Source organism: Nanorana parkeri, unplaced genomic scaffold, assembly GCF_000935625.1.
Source record: "Nanorana parkeri isolate BGI_ZX_2015 unplaced genomic scaffold, ASM93562v1 scaffold373, whole genome shotgun sequence".
Taxonomy (NCBI): Eukaryota; Metazoa; Chordata; class Amphibia; order Anura; family Dicroglossidae; genus Nanorana; species Nanorana parkeri.
Genome location: NW_017306641.1, coordinates 214,620 through 235,291, shown reverse-complemented (window position 1 = coordinate 235,291; position 20,672 = coordinate 214,620). Strand labels below are relative to the sequence as shown.

The 20,672-nt window shown below is 40.9% G+C and overlaps 1 protein-coding gene across 1 annotated transcript in view; it reads left to right on the top strand.

The window, feature by feature from the left end:
- DOCK11 (dedicator of cytokinesis 11) overlaps positions 1-20,672 on the top strand; it is a 197,325-nt gene that overhangs the window by 141,503 nt on the left and 35,150 nt on the right. Inside the window, exon 46 of the mRNA XM_018558995.1 lies at positions 13,218-13,340. Within this exon, the coding sequence (XP_018414497.1) occupies positions 13,218-13,340 (123 nt within the window). The remainder of the gene's footprint in view (positions 1-13,217; positions 13,341-20,672) is intronic.

Below are 20,672 nucleotides of genomic sequence, written 5' to 3'. Positions count from 1 at the left end.
CTGTTATTTCGTATAATTAGAAACATCGATTATAATGGGGAACATTACACCGTAATGTTCCCTATTATAATCTATTTCTCTGATTAAATGATTACAGCCAGGGCCGCTGTTCTATCAAAGTTTGTGACTACTCAGGTGGGCTACGCAGGATCTATGGTGTGCACTGTGGGGTCTCGGGTAAGCCAAGAGTCCAGCTCGTTAATGCAACATTAGAGACCGCCGGGGGGGGGGCCAAAACAAAATCTTGCACCAGGGTACTGTGTTTATTAGGTCCGCCACTGGAATGATGAACTGAAAAGAAGTTGGTAGTTTTTAAAGCTGCTTATCAAAATATACACACGACTCCTATTCTATTTATATTTCAACTCCTGGGGGTGTAAAACTGGATATGCAAAAATAGTTTGAGCCAAAGCCTTCAAAGGATTGTAGTTTGGCTGTGGCCTGTGGCAAACTTGGGTGGAACAGAAAGCACTTTAAGATATTGCCGTCCACAGTTTCTTAATTCACCCTATGCAGAATCTGGTTCTGCCTGAATTACTGCCGGCCTAAATTACAGAGCTCTTTTATTACAGATCTTATTTGCACGCCTCTCTGTTTTGAGTTTCTTTTGTAGAAGAGTTTTACAATCACCTCCACCCTAACATGATTCACCCAGTAACACCTCCAATCGAATTGCAATATCCGCACTGTGGTTCTCTTCTCCCAGATGCTCCCCATTATTAAGTGCCTGGCATCCCTGAAAGGTAACACTGAGTCATTCTGTGTGGCTGTACTTGTATTTTGAGGGGATTTTTAGGTTTGTATTTAGTATTTAAAATAAAGCAAATTATTTCAGATCTTTAATAAACAGATATGTACACGTGGTTCAGCAATACTTAAAGCAGAAGTCCAGCCAGATATAAAATATACAAATAAATAAAACTCTGTATTCATTAACACATCATTTTATGTTTCTTTTTTAATTGCAAGTGGTGTAAGTACCCACAGTTGACCCGGTATAAGCCTCCTGCAGTTCCTATACACCAGGCTTGACTGTGACAGAAAAAGCAGCACAAAGAGCCAATTGGTTCAAGAAGTATGCTGAAAGGAGGAAAGAGCAGGGTGACAGAGAGATGAGCTTATCACTGTGCTGCTTCTCTTTTCACTGTCCAGTCACAGGCTGGGAAAGGTCCAGGATGCCCTTGGCTCAAAAGAAGTGGGTTGGATGATGCTGGCCATCAGACAGAGGACATTTAGTGGCAGGAAAAAAAAAATTGCTGTGGATAAAATATCTTAAATGCAGCTTAATATTGGAGTAAGAGCTGGTTTTAATGGCCTTTTGGTGTTTTTTTCTTGTTATTTTTGGCTAAAGTTCTCCTTTAATCTTGACTAGTGAGGGCAACAGTTGGAAATGCTCATTCATACTGGTATCCTTATGAAATATATAGGTCAAGGAGCAAAGTGCTAACTGTATGATCCATAAACCCATAGAAATCAATGAGAATTATCTTTACTGAAGCTGGATGAGTACAAGGTATATTCCCATTGGCTGCTGTGCTGTACAAAGTGCTTTTTTTCTTGCACTGCCTTATTTAATTAGCCTTTAGCGCTGGCCATAGACATTACAGAACAGTTGTTTGTGCATGTGCTACCGTGTCTCCTAGAGTATATCAGTTTTGTTTCCTAAACAAAACATATTTAGTAGCACTTTGGTAACTCTTCTGTTTAGTGCAATGGGAGAGGGAGCAGCAAGCAGTCTGTGGAAAACAATAGAATTTGGATACAATTTACTAACTTGCCTGATCAGATTTTTCTCTGAGAATATTTACTTTAAGGCCCCATTCACACTGAGCGATTTATCGCGCGGTAATTCCCACGAAATTGCGGCTATTTACCGCGCGATATCGCTCTCCAATGCATGGCAATGGGGCTCTGTCCGTCGCTGTCGAGGGTCGTGCGTCGCTACAGCAGGACCCTTTTTGGAGCGGATTTTGCCGCGATTCTAGCTTGCTCAATGCAAGCATTTGCGCGATATCGCGCGACAAATGCGCGATATCGCGCAAAATGCAAATCGCGCTACAAACGCGCGATTTGCGAATCGCTCAGTGTGAATGGGGCCTTAAGGTTGTCCCACTCTGCCTCATAGTCATGTGTTTATTGCCTGATCCTTCCAAAGAAAATGTTTTCATGCCTATGCACTCACCACTTAAGTTGCTATGTAGGGAGTCAGGTGTGTGCTTAGAGACCATTATGGACAAGCCATGTAATAGTAGAAAACAAAAGAGGGGTGAGGCTATGTTTAGTAACATAGTACAGATACTAGAGATGCACCAATACCGATTCTATTATCGATATCGGTGCTGATACCAAGTATTAGGGCGAGTAGGAGTACTCACCCAAATGCTCAGATACCTCCCCCGATACCGAAACTTCCGCTCAGAGGGAGATTTGCTCTGACTGGCAGTGCCACGAGGGAACATAGAGCCGGCTTCCTGGCCAATCAGGCGAGTATCGAAATATAAATATTAGTACTTTTTTTTTTATACTGAAAAACCGGTACCAGTGCATCCGTAACATACCATAGATTTAGAGCTTTTACAGACAGACTTTAGAAGGGGAACTTGACAGATGGTTTGGGCTCGGCCAAGTGTTCCCAAAATGTCGGATATGAGATATTGTACAGAACTTAACACTCTGTACAAGCCATAAAAACGATTGTGAGAAAACCTGCATCCCAGCAAACAGGGGTGTAACTACAAATAAATGGGGCCTTATAGCAAAACTTTGGGGCCCCCTGGCTAACTCTCTGTGTAGTGGCTAGCAGTCGCAACTGTGACAATATGTTTCATTGATCTTAACATGAAGGATGTAGCACGGACAGGCAGCAGCAGAACTGTCAGCATAGTCAGTAGACTACAAGGGAGCAGTGCTGGGGGTAAAAGTTTCACCTCGCCTCAGTCGAGCCGAAACATATGCCTTCGGCTCGACTGAGCCGCTCGGCCAACTTCGGGAGCTGTACGTGCTATAGGGAATAGCCCGTACAGCAGCCCTTCGGTTCTACTGAACTGAAGGGGTCATGGGGCAGAAGCTAGCCGAAGGATTGGCCGAAGCTATGGCTAGATCCTTCGGCATCAAGACTCTGTGTCCTCAATTTCTATTTCAAAAGGGAGATGTCAGGGGTCTAAACTGAGGTTTAAACCCCAGATATTTCACCGTAGCCCCCACCACCCCAACAGTAAAAAAATTAATACAAAATTATTAAAAAATAAATAAAAAATGTAAACAAAAATTAAAATAAAAAAATGTAAAACAAAATAACATTATTTAAAAATGTGTAAAAAAAAAAACTAATAAAAAAAGCACAACCCCTCCCTCCCCCCACATAACATACACATATTGTGGTGCACACCATGCACATGCGCTGCAGTGCATTGTTAGAACGCATCGCAGTGCATGCTTTTTATTTATTTTTTTCTTTAAAAAAAACATTAAATTAACTGTGGCAGCGCATGGCAAAGCTTTGTGATGCATTGCCATGCGTTGTGATACCTTGTGTTGCAATTAAATATAAGCCTGTATCATTTTATTACAACACAAACAACAACACAGCGTAAAAACAATTTTTTACATAAGTCGCTTATTTACATTTTTGCGTACCTTCATTTTTTTACCTTTTCGCAAAAAGGCGCAATTACAAATTTGCTAATATTTGTTATTTATTAACTCAATACAGTTTTATCTTTTAGATTTAGTCAGAAAATATTTTTTTTTGTGCACGGATACTGATTTTGGTGTGTTTTAACAATTGAATTGTGTATTTTTATCGGTTTAATATTAATTTAAGAAACATTTGCGCAATTATCGCAGGGCCTACTAATTTAGTATCACCATCTTTTTATTCTACCGGGCCTGCGCTTTCAGAAAATATATGGTTTGGGGGGTCTTTTACAAACGCTAGCAAGTCAGCAGTTGAAAACCAAATCAATGGGAAAAATTGCAAAAATGGCGTGGCCAGCTGATTTGAAAAATGTTCCGGAGGGCTTGGCAAACGAAAGGGTTAAATAGCGCCAACAATTAATGGTGCGCTTTACTTATTGTACATTCAGTCCTTGCCCTCAAGGAGCTTACGATCTAAGGTCCTTATCTCACATTAGGACCAATTTAGACAGAAGCCATTTAGCCTACCAGCATGTGTTTGTATTGTGGAAGAAAACCCACACAAGCACGGGGAGAACATGCAAACTCCATGCAAATAGCATCCTGGATGAGTTTCAGACTGGGGACCCCAGTGCTGTAAAACAGAAGTGCTAACCACTAAGCCATGTGCTGCCAGGATCACCCACATTCCAGGGACAGCTGGAATTGTCCTTAGAAATGTCCCAATCTTTCAACCATAATAAACCTGATGATAACACTAAACTGGAACAAACATGCAGATCAGCAAGGTCAAAGTTAAAGGAGAACTATGAGGTGAGTGATTTTAACTCAACCTCATAGTTCGAGCCCACGTGTGACAATGAAACTGTCACACGTCGGCTCAATAAATTGGGAAGTGAGCGAACACATACTGTCGCTCGCTCACTTCTCGATCATGTCCCTGCAGAGAGTCATGACTGTCACTCACGGCTCCCTGCAGGGATTCCCCCCCGCTCCGATCCTCCAGCGCTGAATGGCGGAACGGGGGAGGGGGGCGGGTACAGCTTGCTCTGCCTCTAGATAGGCAGAGCTAGCTGTCAATCATGCAGCTGGGTGTATCTCGGCAGTAATGTCTGTAGCTGTAGCTCGCGGTATACTGAGCTTTGGGTCATGGGAGGACGCTAGTTTATGTCCTCCCGTGACCCTTAGGAGAACTATGGGGAAAAACACTTACCCAATAGTTCTTCTTTATCTTAGAACTTCTAATCTGAATATTTCTTCCTAGTCAGTGAATTAAAAAGTACTAAAACCTAACTGAAGTAAGGCCTTACTATAGGTCTGACCTCACAGACAGTACTCAGAGGACTGAGAGAGAAAGGAAAAGTGTTATATCTGCAGATTTTTTGATTGACTGGAACCTATTAAATGGCCTAAGGTGTGTCAAAAGAGCACTTTACATTACATGCAGCTGACCCTTATAGGCTAGTTCCTATAATCATAGTCTATTGTTTGCTCTTTACCTGGGGAAGGACATCGTCATACTTCCTCTTTTTCTGCTCAATATAATATTTTGCTAATATTACTTCACAATTCATACCTTGTCCTGGTACTTACCAAGTTATTGTGTACACAGTGCTGCAATAAATTGATTTGTCCACCTTTCCAGCCATTCTGTTTTGCAGTTTATTCACATTTAAAAGACATTTAAAGTATTTTTTATATTTTTAGATATATACTTTTGAAAGAGCCAAGTAAGTCATTCTTTCTATTACACCCCCTAGACTTAACAAGGGTAGTTTTACTTTCCGTATCCCTCTCTGCCACAGACTTCCTCCCAAATGCACAAGCAGACCCCCAAAGCTGTTTGCTGCATTAATCACAGGCACTCTGATCTTTCCAAAATATTTCTTTATTAGTTTTTCAAATTTCACATATCATGCAAATACAAATAACAGACAGAATTCATTCCCTAACACTTGACATAATACATACCGTGTTTCTCTTTTTTCATTACCGCGGACGAGCCATGGTGTAGAGACAACAAAGCCACCTCAGGTGTCTCCAATCCATGGAGTCCTGTTAGCCCTTGCGCTATCTCCAAAATTGATTTCCAGTAAGATCTTATCATCTGGCACGACCACCAGATATGCATCATCGTCCCCAAAACACCTACAGCACAACTTGGAATTTTTAGGGTTCATCTTATATAGGTTATATGGACATCTATACCATCTTGTTAGTACTTTGAAATTTCTTTCCTGTGTTAGGGCAGAAATACTTGATTTGAAAGTTAGGGAGAAAATCTTCTTCCACTCTTCCTCTGTAAGTGCATAACCCAGCTCTCGTTCCCACACTTTAGTATAATAGGGCAATGTTGGAAACATCTGTTTTAATATTAGATTATACAACTTAGACACCATGTGTTTATCGCCTGCCTTATTTAAGCATATCTCTTCAAAAGCGGTTAAATCTCTAAGCACGCTATCTTCTATGGGGAAGTCATTATAGAAGTGTTTCAATTGGAGATACTCCAACCATCTACCCTTATTTGATTGATTCATCGGTAGCAGTTCCGAGAGTGGTCGTATTCCTTTCTCTGTTATAGCTTCTATAATTGGGGAGTGTCTGATAGTCTCCCAGATCAAGAATCTTCTGCGCTTCAGACCAAATGGGAAATCTGTGTTCCCTAGTATGGGTGTTAGTGGGCCATTGTATGTTGACAGTCCACATTTCCTTACCAACGCATCCCATATTTTTAATGTTAAAAAAATTACCAGAGAGCCGGTCCAGCTTTTGTTTCGTTTAATTGGGGGTATCCACGGAACAGACGTCAGGGGTATATCCACCTCTGCCTGCTCCACCGACACCCACAATTTCCGGTTTCCCTTAGTAAACCAATCCAGCAGTCTGCTTAGGCCCACCGCTTGGTAATATATTTCCATATTAGGCAATCCTCCCCCACCATCCAATTTTCTTTTAGTCAATATATCATATCTCAGTTGAACTCATGTTTTATTCCAAACATAGCGTGTCAGCATAGATTGTAGTCTTCGAAAGAAGGTTCGAGGGATCCTCGCTGACACAGTCTGGAAGATGTAGAGGAATCTTGGGAGGATGTCCATTTTAAATATGGACATCCTCCCAAGCCAAGAATGTTGTTTCCCCCTCCCCCCATCCAGACGTATCCGCGTGGACTCCAGCAGAGGAGCATAGTTTAACGAATATAACTTCCTCAAATCAGCTGGGATGTAAACTCCTAAGTATTTCAACGCTTCCGGTGCCCATATGAAAGAGAAGCTAGTGCTCAGGATCTCTTTTTCTCCCCTTGGTAGGTTAATATCCAAGCATTGTGATTTACTTGCATTAATACGCTAGTTACTAACTTTGCCGAATTTCTTGATCTCTTCTAATATTGAGGGGAAGGCTAGCCTTGGATTAGTTACATATAGGAGTACGTCATCAGCAAATATACTCAGTTTATGGGTGCTCTCTTTTACTTTCATCCCCCAAATATTCCCATTCTGGCGAAGGGCAGTTGCCAGATGTTCCATCGCTATGATGTACAACATGGGGGACAGGGGACATCCCTGTCTTGTCATTTCCAGCTTATCTGATAGTATTCCATTCACGTGTATCCTCGCCGTTGGGTTTGTATACAGTGCCATAATCTTTGAATCTAGGGATATCGGTATTCCTATCTGCTCTAGAGATATTTTAATAAATATCCAATCCACCCTGTCGAAGGCCTTCTCTGCGTCCAGGGATTATAGGCACAGAGGAGTTTTCCTCGACTGGGCTTGTTGGATCAGGGAGATAGTTTTAATAGTATTGTCTCTCGCCCGGGAACAAAGCCTGCCTGCTCTGGGTGGATTATTTCCTGTAGGTATGGTTGTATGCGTAAGACCAGAATTTTTGCGTAGATTTTCATGTCTACATTTATTAATGATATTGGCCTATAACTCGAGCACTGTGTGGGGTCCTTTTTATCCTTGTGTATCAATGTTATATAGGCCTCTTGGCTCTGGCATGGGAACCCACTCCCATCACCGATAGAATTGAACACTTCCAATAATATTGGGGCCAGTTCTCCAACAAATTGTCTGTAAAAGACGCCCTTTAACCCGTCGGGACCTGGGCTTTTCCCCACCGGTAGTGAGTGAATTACTTCTATGATTTCTTCCAATAAAAATGAAGTGTCCAATTTATTGATTGCTTCATTATCTAATCTAGGCAGGGGTGTCTGGTGCACATAGTCCAGTTTGTCTTTTTGTTCCTCTCTCCCCTCTTTTCTTGTTGTACTTTCCTTAAGGTTATATAGATTATTATAATAGCTATGGAATGCTTCAGCGATCTGCTCTGAAGAGTTGACTATACCCTTATGTTTGCAGTTAATTTTTGGGATATATGTTCGGACCTGTTTCTCTTTTATCGAGCGTGCCAAATGCCGACTACTTTTATTTCCAAATTCGTAGGTAGTACGCTTCACTATATCCTTGTACCTTTGGTACCCCAGATCTATTCTTTGCTGTAATTCAATTCTCATTTTTCTCTGATCTTATTATGTACATTACATGGCACATAATGCAGCAAAGTTTAGAAACATTTGTTACACCTGATTGAAGCAAGTCTTAGAATACATGTAAACCCTAAAAATCATATTCTCCTATTTTCTCCTTTTTAGCCTATTTGCTCCTTTTTCATATACCAGCGTCTGTTAAAAATACCTGTTGATCCTGCCAAAGATCCAGTGCTGTCGTGTGTACTGTGCACTCTGCCGTCTTATTTAAACATTGTTATCGGGATGTGTGTTAGGACTACAGAACACCTCATCCCATTTTATGGAGATGAGGAAAGAAGGAGGTGTTTTGCATTCCTAACACACTTCCTCCCCTCCGGTGACAGCACTGCTGCTCCATAGATACAGTACAGTGAGTGAGCGTTGTCAGTTTAGTGTGTTACTGACAGGATCACAAAGTGAAAATAAAGGTAACAGAGCTTGAAAATAAATTAACCCATCACATGTAAGTACTGGTAGCTACAATATATTAAAGTGTATGTCCAGCCAAAACCTTTTTCCTTAGTTCTGGTTAGAGTTTGCAAGGATTAGAACGCCTGTCAGATGTTTACTGCTATCTGGGGGTTCATTAGAGAGATTCAATATAACTTCCTGTGCTGCTAACAATCATACAGGAAGTAAGGGAAACTTTCCAACAGCAACCCAGACAGAAATAAAAATGCTTTTCTTTAGTAGAGTGGAGACAGCTATTTTTATTTCTTGAATATGTACGACTGCGGCACTGGGTGCAACTCGTCGTGTTTGAAGATGATCAGACAAATTGAAATAGGGAGCAATGGCTCTGATGAGACTGCTGTCAAACACAAACAAGGTACGCCTTGACTGGGGGACCCAAAGTTTAAAAATCACAAACGAAAATGAATGAACTGAGAGTCCAAAAACTTTAACATTTTAATCTTATCACCGCTCAATAAGACAATACAAAACAGCGACCATGTTTCAGGGGCTCAGAGACCTCTCCCTTCAGGGCTACAAAGCAGATATACATTTGATATACAAATGGTGTAACAAATTTTGTGTTACATAATTTGTGTAACAAATTTGTATGTGTCTGTTGTTGTGGAAATTTTACTAGGGTGTGTTTTTAGTGTAATATTGTCATCATGTCTCAGTGTCCGGATTTCTGCGTCACGCTCGATTGGAGCGTGACCCGGAGGATTCGGCACTGGGAATAAAACAATGGAGTGGATATGCGTGGCGGAGCAATGTTCTCTTGGCGAGTGTGTGGATGCCAAGCTAGGGCCCCTGCGCAGTGCGCAGATTTATTGGCGTGGCGTGTATACATTTGCTTTGAGAACATAGTATTATTTAAGATACATATCTGTCTTTATGAAAGGAACGTACGTACGTATATCTGACGCGTCTGATCAGCGCGCTGGAGGTAGTATGGCATTGTCCCTGCAGATAAGCTCCCATCAATGCACATCATAATAACTTTATTGGGCATTGCTCACTGAGCAATGCTGGATAAAGTTCGCTCCAGTGTGAAGGGAGATTAAAGATGGTGTCGTCCATGTGCAAGCATGCTGCTTCCTTTGTGTAAGTGTTTTTGGCGGGAAATCTATTGTTAACAAATGTGCACGTGAAACATGAACTAGCAGCTGGGAACTGTGCACGTTGCTTCACATGCATGAGCATACCCTCCCCTTTTCTATTGTCTATTCAGGTGTATACATGTGTTTCATTGGCTGGCTCTGTATTCTATTGTTTTAGGAGGAAGTGGTGGCTGTTGTGGCCGGGACTTCCTGTGTTACCCCTATAAATAAAAAAGTCTTCCTCAAGTGAGGAGGACAACAACTGAGGATCTGACGAGACAACAGCGAGTGTCTGTGTTTCCTTACTAAACGCGTTCAGCAGGATTATACCGGGAGAGCAGAGAACTGTGCTTTTAAGCGCAGCGGATTTAAATACGAGATACATTTCTGAAACACTGTGTTACTGTTTCAGAACTTCCTCACTTCCTGTCTAGTAAAACCGCTGTCTACAGGACAGAAATTAAAGGGAAACCTTTCTAACGCAGTAACATCCTGAGAAATGTCTAATCCTTCCTCTAGTTTGTGGCTTGACATACAAGTAACATGTTGGTACATCCCATATGAAGCTGCCGTTTGTTTTGACCTTTGTGCAGAGATATGTAGTGGTAGAAGTCATCCATTACCAATACACATATCATTTCTAAGCCACCATTTAGATACTAATAGAGGGTTGTCATATCAGCTTCTGATATCCGATATGTGGGAAAATTCAAGATTCTGAAGTATTACAGACTGTAGACATGTGGGAAGCATGTTTACATTTGCAAGTAGAATAACCCATTTGAGGTTTTGGAAAGGAAGTGCCAACTAGTGAAATAGTGAGATGATAGCTTTCAAACATTCTAAGTAAGCAGAAGGGGAAACTACATGACAAATAGACCATGTCAAATGGGAAGGATGATAATCAAAAATGTGGTTAGAAGTGGAAAACACAGGGGTGGATAAAAGTGCACATGCTGCTACTAACATCAATTAAAAAGGTACAAAATAAATCAACAGATGTAAATGTACTCATACTCATTGACCTTCTATCACCAAGAAATGTAAAGGAATTTGGTTCTAAAATTAGGACTGTCCCTCCAAGCAGACAGAGGTTGGTTGTCTGCTACTTGATATTTGTTCATTATTGCAGAACACAAAATGTACAGTAACTCACTGCAATTATTCAGTAGTAGATGACAGCTGCTATTGGTTGTTCTAGACTTTAGCCCCTTTATATTTCTATTTATTCACTCAGTATGTATGGCCTGTATGCAGCACAGAAAGTATTCCACATTACAAAGTAAGATACAATTTTAAAAGAAATGTACAGGGATTTTGCATATATTTCCTTTCTGCATATGTTACCTTTCTGAAAATGTTTTCTATTTTCAGAAAGGTATTTGACTATAATAATAATAATAATAATAATAATTTGAATTCTTCCGGCCAGCAGCTGGAGCTTAAGTCCAATATTTATATATTTGTTTGCTTTAAGGAAAAAAAGATTGCTATATACAACAATATAGTGACTATGTTGACCTGATGAAGGGTCCCGAAACGCTAGCTTCAGCTTCTAATGACATGCCGTGACATTTTTCAATAAACATATCTAAGAGATATTGAATTCAGGTTGTGTCAAGGTAATTTTAAAGATCACCATATTTTAGATTTTAAAAATCCAAAATCTAAAAATGTTGGAAGGTTTGCTGATTGTTCAATAGGCAGTGGGCAGTATCATGGTGAACACAAGCTGGGCTCTTATTCAATAAAAAGTATACATTTTGTAGATGCAGTAACCCATTTTATCTAATCACATTTTACTCTATGATAAGAAGAATTCTGATTGTGCACTAGGAGTGAATAAAAATAACCTGTACTTAGCGATATGTGGAGCATGTAACTTAATGGTCTTTCTCCGATGTCATAATGCCGATACTTGATGTTTCACCACTCAGGCACCCAGTGTTCTGTTACCTGGGGATTGTGAGAAAAAATGTTGAGCTCTGTACAAACTCGAAAGCTTGACGTTAAGTTTACACAGGGTTTTTTTTTTTAATCTTCTTGGCTCCCATTAGTCAGCGGAGAAAAGGAAATGTAAGTAGAAGCAGCTGGGGAGACCAGCATTAAAGTAGAAGTTCATTTTTTTACAGTAAACAAGGCTGTAAATAGCTGATTATTTGCTGGTAAGATAGACAGATATATACAATGTCAGCCTTGAAACTGGCGGCAGAATTATTTGTTTAATATTTGCGACCTGCCTCATTGTTATACAGGAAACCAATTTAGCTTTAGTATTGAGACAGGAAAATAGTTTGCTACCTTTATGCCTTCTGTGGTTTCTCTAGCATCCAAAGTTAAGGGTGTATACTAGCACTGTCTGTGCCTAAAACTGAGATTATGTTGAACCTTGTCTAGAATCTTGTCTGTCTAGATAGTATCCTACACATTAAAGTGTAAATATTTTATGAACAAAAATGCCTTTATGCTGGTTTAGAGTTTTTAATTGGACAAACAGAATTCTATTTTCATTAGCATTTTCTTTAAATGCAGCTGAACAGAACACTCCTAAAGGCAAGTAAATGCTGAGTTTGAATGATACCATTAAAATCATGCCACGCATTTAGAAATGTCCTATACATGCATAATTGTCAATGCCATTGGGAATGAGAACTGGGTGGTCTCTGGTTTGATAGGCACAGTGACTAGGACACAGTATATTCTGAACAGCTATGAGCATTCAAGTAGCAGGATTGTAACAAAAGAATACAGCCAACGTCCAAAGTCAGACTCAGCTGGGATCTAATAGCACAGAAATAATGTCTGTCTATTGCTCCCAACAGATTTACAGCAGCTCAGAACTAGCAGCTTCCCCTACTGTGTTTCTCCAGATTCTTTCTCCCCAAAGCTCTGTTTTAGTTAGCATCTCTGTCTGGTTCCTCCTCTGGACTGCTCTGTTGTTAGGTACCCATAGACACGAGATAGCAGTTGCCAAAAAATTCCAGGACTAGGTGACAATCTCATGTCTATGGGAACCTGAACCGTGCTGGCTGCACACATGTGAGCAAACAAGCAAATGCACAGGTTGAAAAAAAACATCCTGATTCCCTCTTGATAAGCTGTACCAACCTTTTGCTGCAGACTCCCCATCCCTCTACGTTTACAGTTCTTGATTTGTTAAGGTCAACAGATTATGGAGTGTTCTCCAGTAATTTCAGATCTTGCATGCCCAAACAACTGTTCCTTCCATGTTACTATGCCTATGTAATACCTTGTAGTGCATTGCAGGGAGCTTCAGCATGCACATCACAACCTCAGTTACTGAAGTTGTGCTAGATGTTGTCCCCTTCCACCACCTGACCCAGTGTTGGCCCATTGCTAGGATGCATCACTACTACTTCTAGGTGTAACTATAATACTAGTGGTATCATTATCATTGTTACTTTCATTAGTATGATGGTATTCATCTTGATAATCATTGTCACTAATACTACCTTTATCATTCTCATTAGGAGGTGCTGGTGGAGCTGCTCGAGCAATGTGTGGATGCCTTGTGGAAAGCAGAGCGATATGAAACCATTTCTGAAGTCTCAAAGCTGCTGATCCCAATCTATGAGAAACGGCGGGAGTTTGAGGTTTGTAAATACATATATGTGCTATGCTAAACATTGCGTGTATTGAAAGAGACTTTTATAGAGATATAGAGGTGTCAGGATGCCAGGGGCATCGTGCCCATGGGAGTGGTGTCAGCTGTCGTCTCTCGCGGAAGCGTCTGTCCAGGTCGGTGACCAGGTGCATCAGGGCCTCCAGGGTATCAGGTACTCCGACGCGGGCGAGCTCATCCTTCAACGGCTCTGACAATCCGATCCGAAACTGGTCGATGAGTGCCACATCGTTGAGACCGGTGTCCGGAGCGACCTCGCGGACCTCGGTAATGTAGTCCTCCACCGGACGTCTGCCTTGGCGGAGGTTGCGCAGAATACTTCTGGCGGTTGAGGCCCGTAGCGGGTCATTGTAAAGCCTCTGCATGGCAGCGACAACGCCCCTGGCATCCTGACAAGAGGTTACTAGTTGCCCAACTGCCCTTTGCTTGCAGGGTGAGAGAAATCCTAATCTGCATAGATTGTGTGCCCTTGGCAGATGACTCGGATAGTACTGAGGCTACTAGATCAGGATGACAGCCAGGCATCTAGCATATTCAGAAGGAGAGTTCAGCAATGGCAACCATTATACTTGTCTCATTACATATTTCCTTAAAAGGTCAAAACTAGCCATTTTCATAGTCTATTTATAGCATTTATTGTGCCCATGAGTATGGTCTAATTTATGTTTGTTGTTATAAAGCAATTGCATCTATATAATGCAGCTTTACCTATGGAATCATCAAAATGTTTTACCAAATTTTTCTTGAGCCTGTTAGCCTTTTGTTTGTTGTGTTTCTCACCCCTTAGGTGGACTGATTTTGGGCATCCCAAAGGTTAAGGACTTACCATGTCCCTCAATGACCAGAAAAGAGTTTTACTCACCACAAAATAATTTTTTTTGAAGTTCAGTGAAGAACAGGGGTCCCACCTCTTTGTGTTTATGATCATGCTCTCGGTACTGCTTTCCTACAAAACTGAGGCATGCTGGTAGTAGGCAGAGGTATCCTGGACTGGCATCCAGTTCTTTTTTATTTGCCAGTGTCCAAACCTGTTGTAGGCAGCAGTATAACCCAAAGGTGAGAGACTTTCTATGTTCCCGATTGGACGCCAAGAAAAAGAGTTTAATTTAAGTACACACATCCTAGTATTTGAAGAACATAAAACATTGTTAACATGCAGGCAGGGGCTTTTTTTTAGCTGTATTAATTTGCAAAAAAACTCCATAAAGTCCAATAGTTGAACTCCATGGCCTACAGATGGTGGCTCTATAAATTCCCATTTGTTTAATTGCTGAAATAACTTCAGATGCATTCCAGTTTAATTTATCATGACTCACATGTGAAGATTTAACATGCAAAATGCTTTCCAAGTCTTATGTGCTGCCATTACACTTCCTCTTAGCTCCCGATGTTTACTGTAAACATGAGAAATAAATAATTGTATCGGTACAAAGGGGCCGATATGCAAACAAGGATAAGGTCTCTGCTTACAGCAGCCAGACCTTAGCTCCCATTTTGCTACAGCAAGACAGATTATTTGCTTAGGCATTACTCTACTGGCAGCATTCTTGATATATCAAGCAGTAGCCGTGACACCTCATTAATACCCCTGCTGTAAGAACATTTACATTTTGAGACTGACCTCACTGTGTAAAGCAATACAACACAAATTGGGTCAGTGCTCATCTCCCTTAGGGTTCTGCTGTACATAAGGTACAATATACTATTATAAATACAGGTGAAGATATTTATGCTAGCTATATTTAAAAATGCCTTCAGTGAGTTTTTTTTCTTTTTTGTAATGAAAACTTGAGTGCATTAGAGTTTGGTTTTTATACGGTACTTACTATAAAATAAAAAAGAAAGCCGGCCGGGGCCCTTTTTATGTATTTTTTTCTTTTTGTTTTTTATATTTTCTTGCGGGTTTTGCTTTGAAAGACCATAAAGAAATTAAAATAAAAAATTCCAGATAGACATACCTATAAAAGAAGGCTGTGAATACCTAACTTTGGGGTCTATTCACGAAGCTGCCGAAGGATCTGGCCATAGCTTCGGCCGATCCTTCGGCTAGCTTCGGCCCCAGGACCCCTTCGGTTCAGTAGAACCGAAGGGGTGCTGTACGGGCTATTCACAATAGCCCGTACAGCTCCCGATCATGGTAGCATGTTCGGCCGACCCGAAGCCACACGAAGCAAGCCCATGTATGGCTGATTTCAGCCGATGTACGGCTGAAATCAGCCGTACCAGCCTGAAGTGAATAGCCGAACAGTGTTCGGCTCACTTCACTTCAGATCGGTCATTCACTCGGCTGCCCTCGGCAGCTTCGTGAATAGACCCCTTTGTCATTCGCTCAGTTCACAAGTCATCCTTTGAAGTCCGCAGAGAAAAGAACACTTTTGGAAATGTCGATCCCCTCGGTTCCCCGCAGCTTTCACTGATTCCACCTGCTAATCCTCATGTCCTTACTGTGTCCTTTAATAAGTCGAAGTCAACAAAATGAGAGCTGCGGGGCAGCAGGGAGATTTGGAGATTGACACTCCCAGATGTGTTGGCTTCCCTAGAGATGTCAGAGGAGGATTTCTGTCATGAACAGGGTGGATAGGCAGCACAGACAACAGGAAAAGTGAACATGTACACTATTCTATAACATTTATGTGTATTTGGTGTTTTTTTTTTTTTTTTTAATGATTTTTAATTTGCAGCTTTGTAAAGAATTCCATGTTGTTTGCTGAAGTCCATTAGAAATTTAACATTCAGGTTATGTTGGTGTTAATTTGTATCACTCCAGGGACCCAGGGGTACAGTAGTACAGAATAGCTTAACAAGAACCAGTGTAAATCCTTTTCACTTCAAACCTCTTCATTTTCATTCAGTTACTCATTAAACAAAGGTGCACAGACAGGAACCACACAAAGCCTCTGAATTAAGCTTTTTATCATAGAGTTCCATTGCACAAATTTTGCTTCCTTCTTTTGCCTTTTTGTTTGTTGAATATATCACAGAGGAAAAAAATATATCAGTGCAATTGTCTGCCAATGTATTCTAACTTAAAATGATATCAAACTCAAAATGATTTTAAGCTATTTCAAATGCTGATAAAATCACTTACAATGCATGGTGCTTCTTGATGTTTAAATGTTTTAGTTTCCTGTAGAATCAGCTGGTCCCCTCAGCACTGGCCCCGATATCCTGTTTTAGGGTTGCAGGGTCCTATGGAACACCTTTGTGTGTGCTAGTAAGCTGTGTGTGTCTCCACAGACATACAGACATAACAAGGCAAGCAACTCCTCAGCCCCCCGTTTCTTGCTTCCTGCTCCTCCTTCTTTTCTTCTCCAATCTAGTAGATGGAAAACTGCTGGAGATTGTGCTTTCCCTTGTGATCTTGTTCTGAACAGGAAGTTCAGGGAAGAGGAGCTGAAAGAGTTGTAACTAACTGTTCAGAAACATGAAGACTGTAAATACTTGGGCAAAAATGTAAATAAATACTTTGCTGGGCAATGTATATTTGTTTCGTTTGGATTCATTATTTTTTTTTAAAATGAGAGTTTAAATCTACTTTATTATTATTATGAAGTGGTTGATTTGGATTATGTTGGTGGAAGTGTCTTGTACCTTTGAAGTCTATAGCAGTTTTATACATATTTTGTTTATTTATCAGGGATAAAAAGATAAACATTGAGACATTTTTTCTTTTTTTTATTCAGACAATTGTGAAATATTAAAAGAGAATAGTATGTAGTCATTTAACAGGTGGAGCTGTAGGCTCTTTTGTATGGGCTTTCTAGTTCCTGTTTACAATAGCTTTGTGAAAAGCCTATATTTCACAGGGATCATAGCTGAAGCTTGAATTTGCACATAGCAGAATGAGTCTTAGCAGAACTTTATGCTTCACTGGATCAGTCTGAATTTTGAATTGGATAAAGATAGCCTTAACTGAAGCTACTTCTGCTTTGCTGGCTCATTGCCTAACCCATAGTGCACTGGGGTTCCTTTGTCATGTCTGTTTATTTGCTCATTTAAAACTAAACTCCAAACAGATATAAAAACCGGGGATGTTCAGATACCAAGTACCATAGTACTGATACTTTTCCAGCTCCACGACTAGACTAGAGAAAAACTCAAAAGTTAGGTGGCAGCTGTCCTTTTTTTAAGGAACATACAGAGATCCTGGGATTTGTGCATCCCTGTTTAAATGTATGATTTGTTATATATACTGTATATTAGGGATGCGCTGATAGCATTTTTTCCAGACCAAGTATAAGTACCGATACTTGTCTAAGTACTCACAGATACCGAGTAAAGATAAATTTTTGCACAAGCGCACACTGCCCGTTCAGCATTGCAGTCATCGGAAGCCCTCCCCTCAGGGGGGCGGGCTTGCGATGATCGCAAGTACGATCTGCCTGTCCACGATGGGCAGATCGTACGTTTTTTTTAAGATGGGCAGATCGTTGCGATGGTTGTAAGGTGTATGGGCACCTTAACAGTGGAATGCATTAGTGTGTTGCTGCTACTTGCTTGTCTAATCACAGGCTGGGGAAAGTTTTAGCACAGATTGTACTGTTTATTTGCAGTATAGAATGAAAAGCCATGCTGTCTGGCATATGTTCCTGAATCACAATATTGGCTGAAAAGAACTATAAATCCTATGACAGGTTGGACAGTTTATATGTACAGTATGGATCTGAATTGTGTGTTAGGAGTTGGCCTGAAGTTCAACTTTACTAGCATTAAACATTCACTTATGAATGTGAATTTAAATATATGTAATATACATCTGTGGGGCATTTACAAGGCCAGATTTTGTATCACTGGAGCCTGTACCCATTTAACTTTGGCAACCAAAGTAATACACTGCACTGCCATTCATTCTTAATAGAACCCCAATGCACTTATTTACATAGTATACACTAGCATGCACTGCATTACAAAAACAATAGTGCATGCACCTTTTTTGTTGCATTAGGCAGCCCATTCAAATGACTTTATGCAGTGCATGTTAACACAAGCATAACATGGATATGTTATTGCACACAATCAGTGGAGTAAATCCAGCCTTACAGAGTGTGTGTGTATGTGTGTGAGTCTCATGTATAAAAACAGGAAGGCAGGAAAGTGTGCCAGCTATCAGATTCTAATGTTGATTTGAAAATTAAACAAAGCACCTGACTAGTCGAGCTATAGTAATTGTATCACATGCATTGGTTAATGGGGGAACCCCATCGTATAAGCTGGAATGTGTTACATATTAAGTGGAAAAACTCTTAAAGGTCAAAATGAGTCAACAAAGTATTACTGGGTGAGAAGCAATAGTTAAATAGAAATGTAACATTGATGTTAATATTCAGGATTTTTTTTACCCTACCCCCTTTACATAGAAGATGTCCGTGTTCTGTTTTGACTGATTCGTCTTTAGAAACAATCAGATAGTGCAAGAAAATCCCAATGCTTGACCCTACTGGGAACTGCTTTTACTGATTTCACTGATTTCCTTATTGAGCATGTGTTGCATGTTCAGTGACTAGTTATATTTCAGGGGTTTTAACCTTTGAAAGAACTGTTCCCTCACCACACAAATATATATATACATTCCATGTTGCTATTACTATTTTTTTATGATGTGACAAGTAATTGTTACTATTTGCTTGTCACATTGCGAAATAAAAGAAATAGAATTGGTGCAGTTAAGGCAATGTATTGTTAAACCGAGGGACAGAACAGCCCTGTATTACAGTTACTTTCAAATTTTTGTTTAATGGGTATGAAAGGGACTTTCGAGTGTTTGACTGGGAAACAGAATAGCTTCATGAAAAGATCTTTGCTATATGTTGGGCAAATTATATAGTGCTGGGTTTGCTTTTCATTTGTTTTATTTAGTGTTGGGAACCTCTGGTTTGTTCATCATTACAGTTTTTTTTTTGAGGAAATAAGCAACTGCAATAAGTCACAACTTGGAGAGATTCCCACTTCATGCAGTAAAAGTGTCTAGCTTGCAAATTTTATTATTGTTGTAGACATGTAAATGAAGATCAAAAGACAGTGGGTGGAATTTATCAAAGCAATTGCAACCGTTTTAGCCTCTTAGATCAGTGGCGTAACAATCGCCATAGCGACCCAGGCGGCCGCTATGGGGCCCGTGCACAGGGGGGCCCAGCCAGGCATCCCTCTGATGACGTGTGGGCCGCCTGGGTCGCTATGGCGTCTCGGGTGCTGGCTGTCATTGACATAGCTCAGCAGCAGCTGTGAAGGAGAACGTTCCCCCTCACAGCCGCTGCGGAGCTGTGTCAGTGACAGCCAGCAGATGCGGCAGAATAGGCCGGTTACACCGGCGTTTGCAGTAAAGAAGGAGGCGGGGCCCGCCTAACAGCAACCCCACCTCCTCCCACATCACTGGCCAGCGATCTAAGAACAGGTGGGGCCAGTGATGTAAGAGGAGGCGGGACCCGTTGATAGGAGGCGGAGCCCGGGGACAGAAGAGGAGGCAAGGGCCCGGCGGCGGTGACGACGATGGAGGTGACAGGTAAGAGGTGTGCAGCCCAACTGAGACCTTGCAGAGCCCACTATAGAGAGTCTATGGTGGGCTCTGCAAGTGGCATAACTAGCAATCACAGGGCCCCATACAAAATTTTGCTATGGGGCCCTGTGATTTCTAGTTACGCCCCTGTCTTAGATCATTTTTTTATGTGCAAATCTGTCTTTCAACATGTGCCCATGTTTAGACCTGAGCTTGCACTGCTTTTCCAACTGCATGTGTTTTGCACCTGTTTTCATCAGAGCTTGCACTACTTTTTCAGTTGCATGTGTTTTGCACCTGTTTTTATCTGCACTTGGTCTGGGCTGTCTGAAACTGGAGAATCACCTAAGAAAACAATCACAACTTAAGAAGTCCCCATGACCACTTCTTCAAGATGCAACAGTTAGGCTTTTTGCCTGGAATTCCGAGTCTTCTTTCCCGGAGTATATTAAACCTGATTTATCAGCAACATTACACTAGCATCATAAATCTGGTGCAAATATATTCCGTGCAAGTTCAAACACTCCCAATTGCTATGATAAATTCCCCCCATGAGATAACAGTTGCTGTAATTGTTAAGGTGTTAGTCAAATCAAAAGACTAGAAGGTAATGGTCAGAAGCAGTATCAATAGTCATCAGATATGTTACATCAAAATATATACAGTAAGTGGCAACAAAAGCTGTATGAAGTTGTCATTGAGCTTTATTGATTGACTCAGAGCATCAATATTTTAAAATAAATCTACCAGTCTGAGCAGGAAGTTGGTCATGGCCTACCGTTTTGTTGGGAAACCAGCACAGCCCCTTTT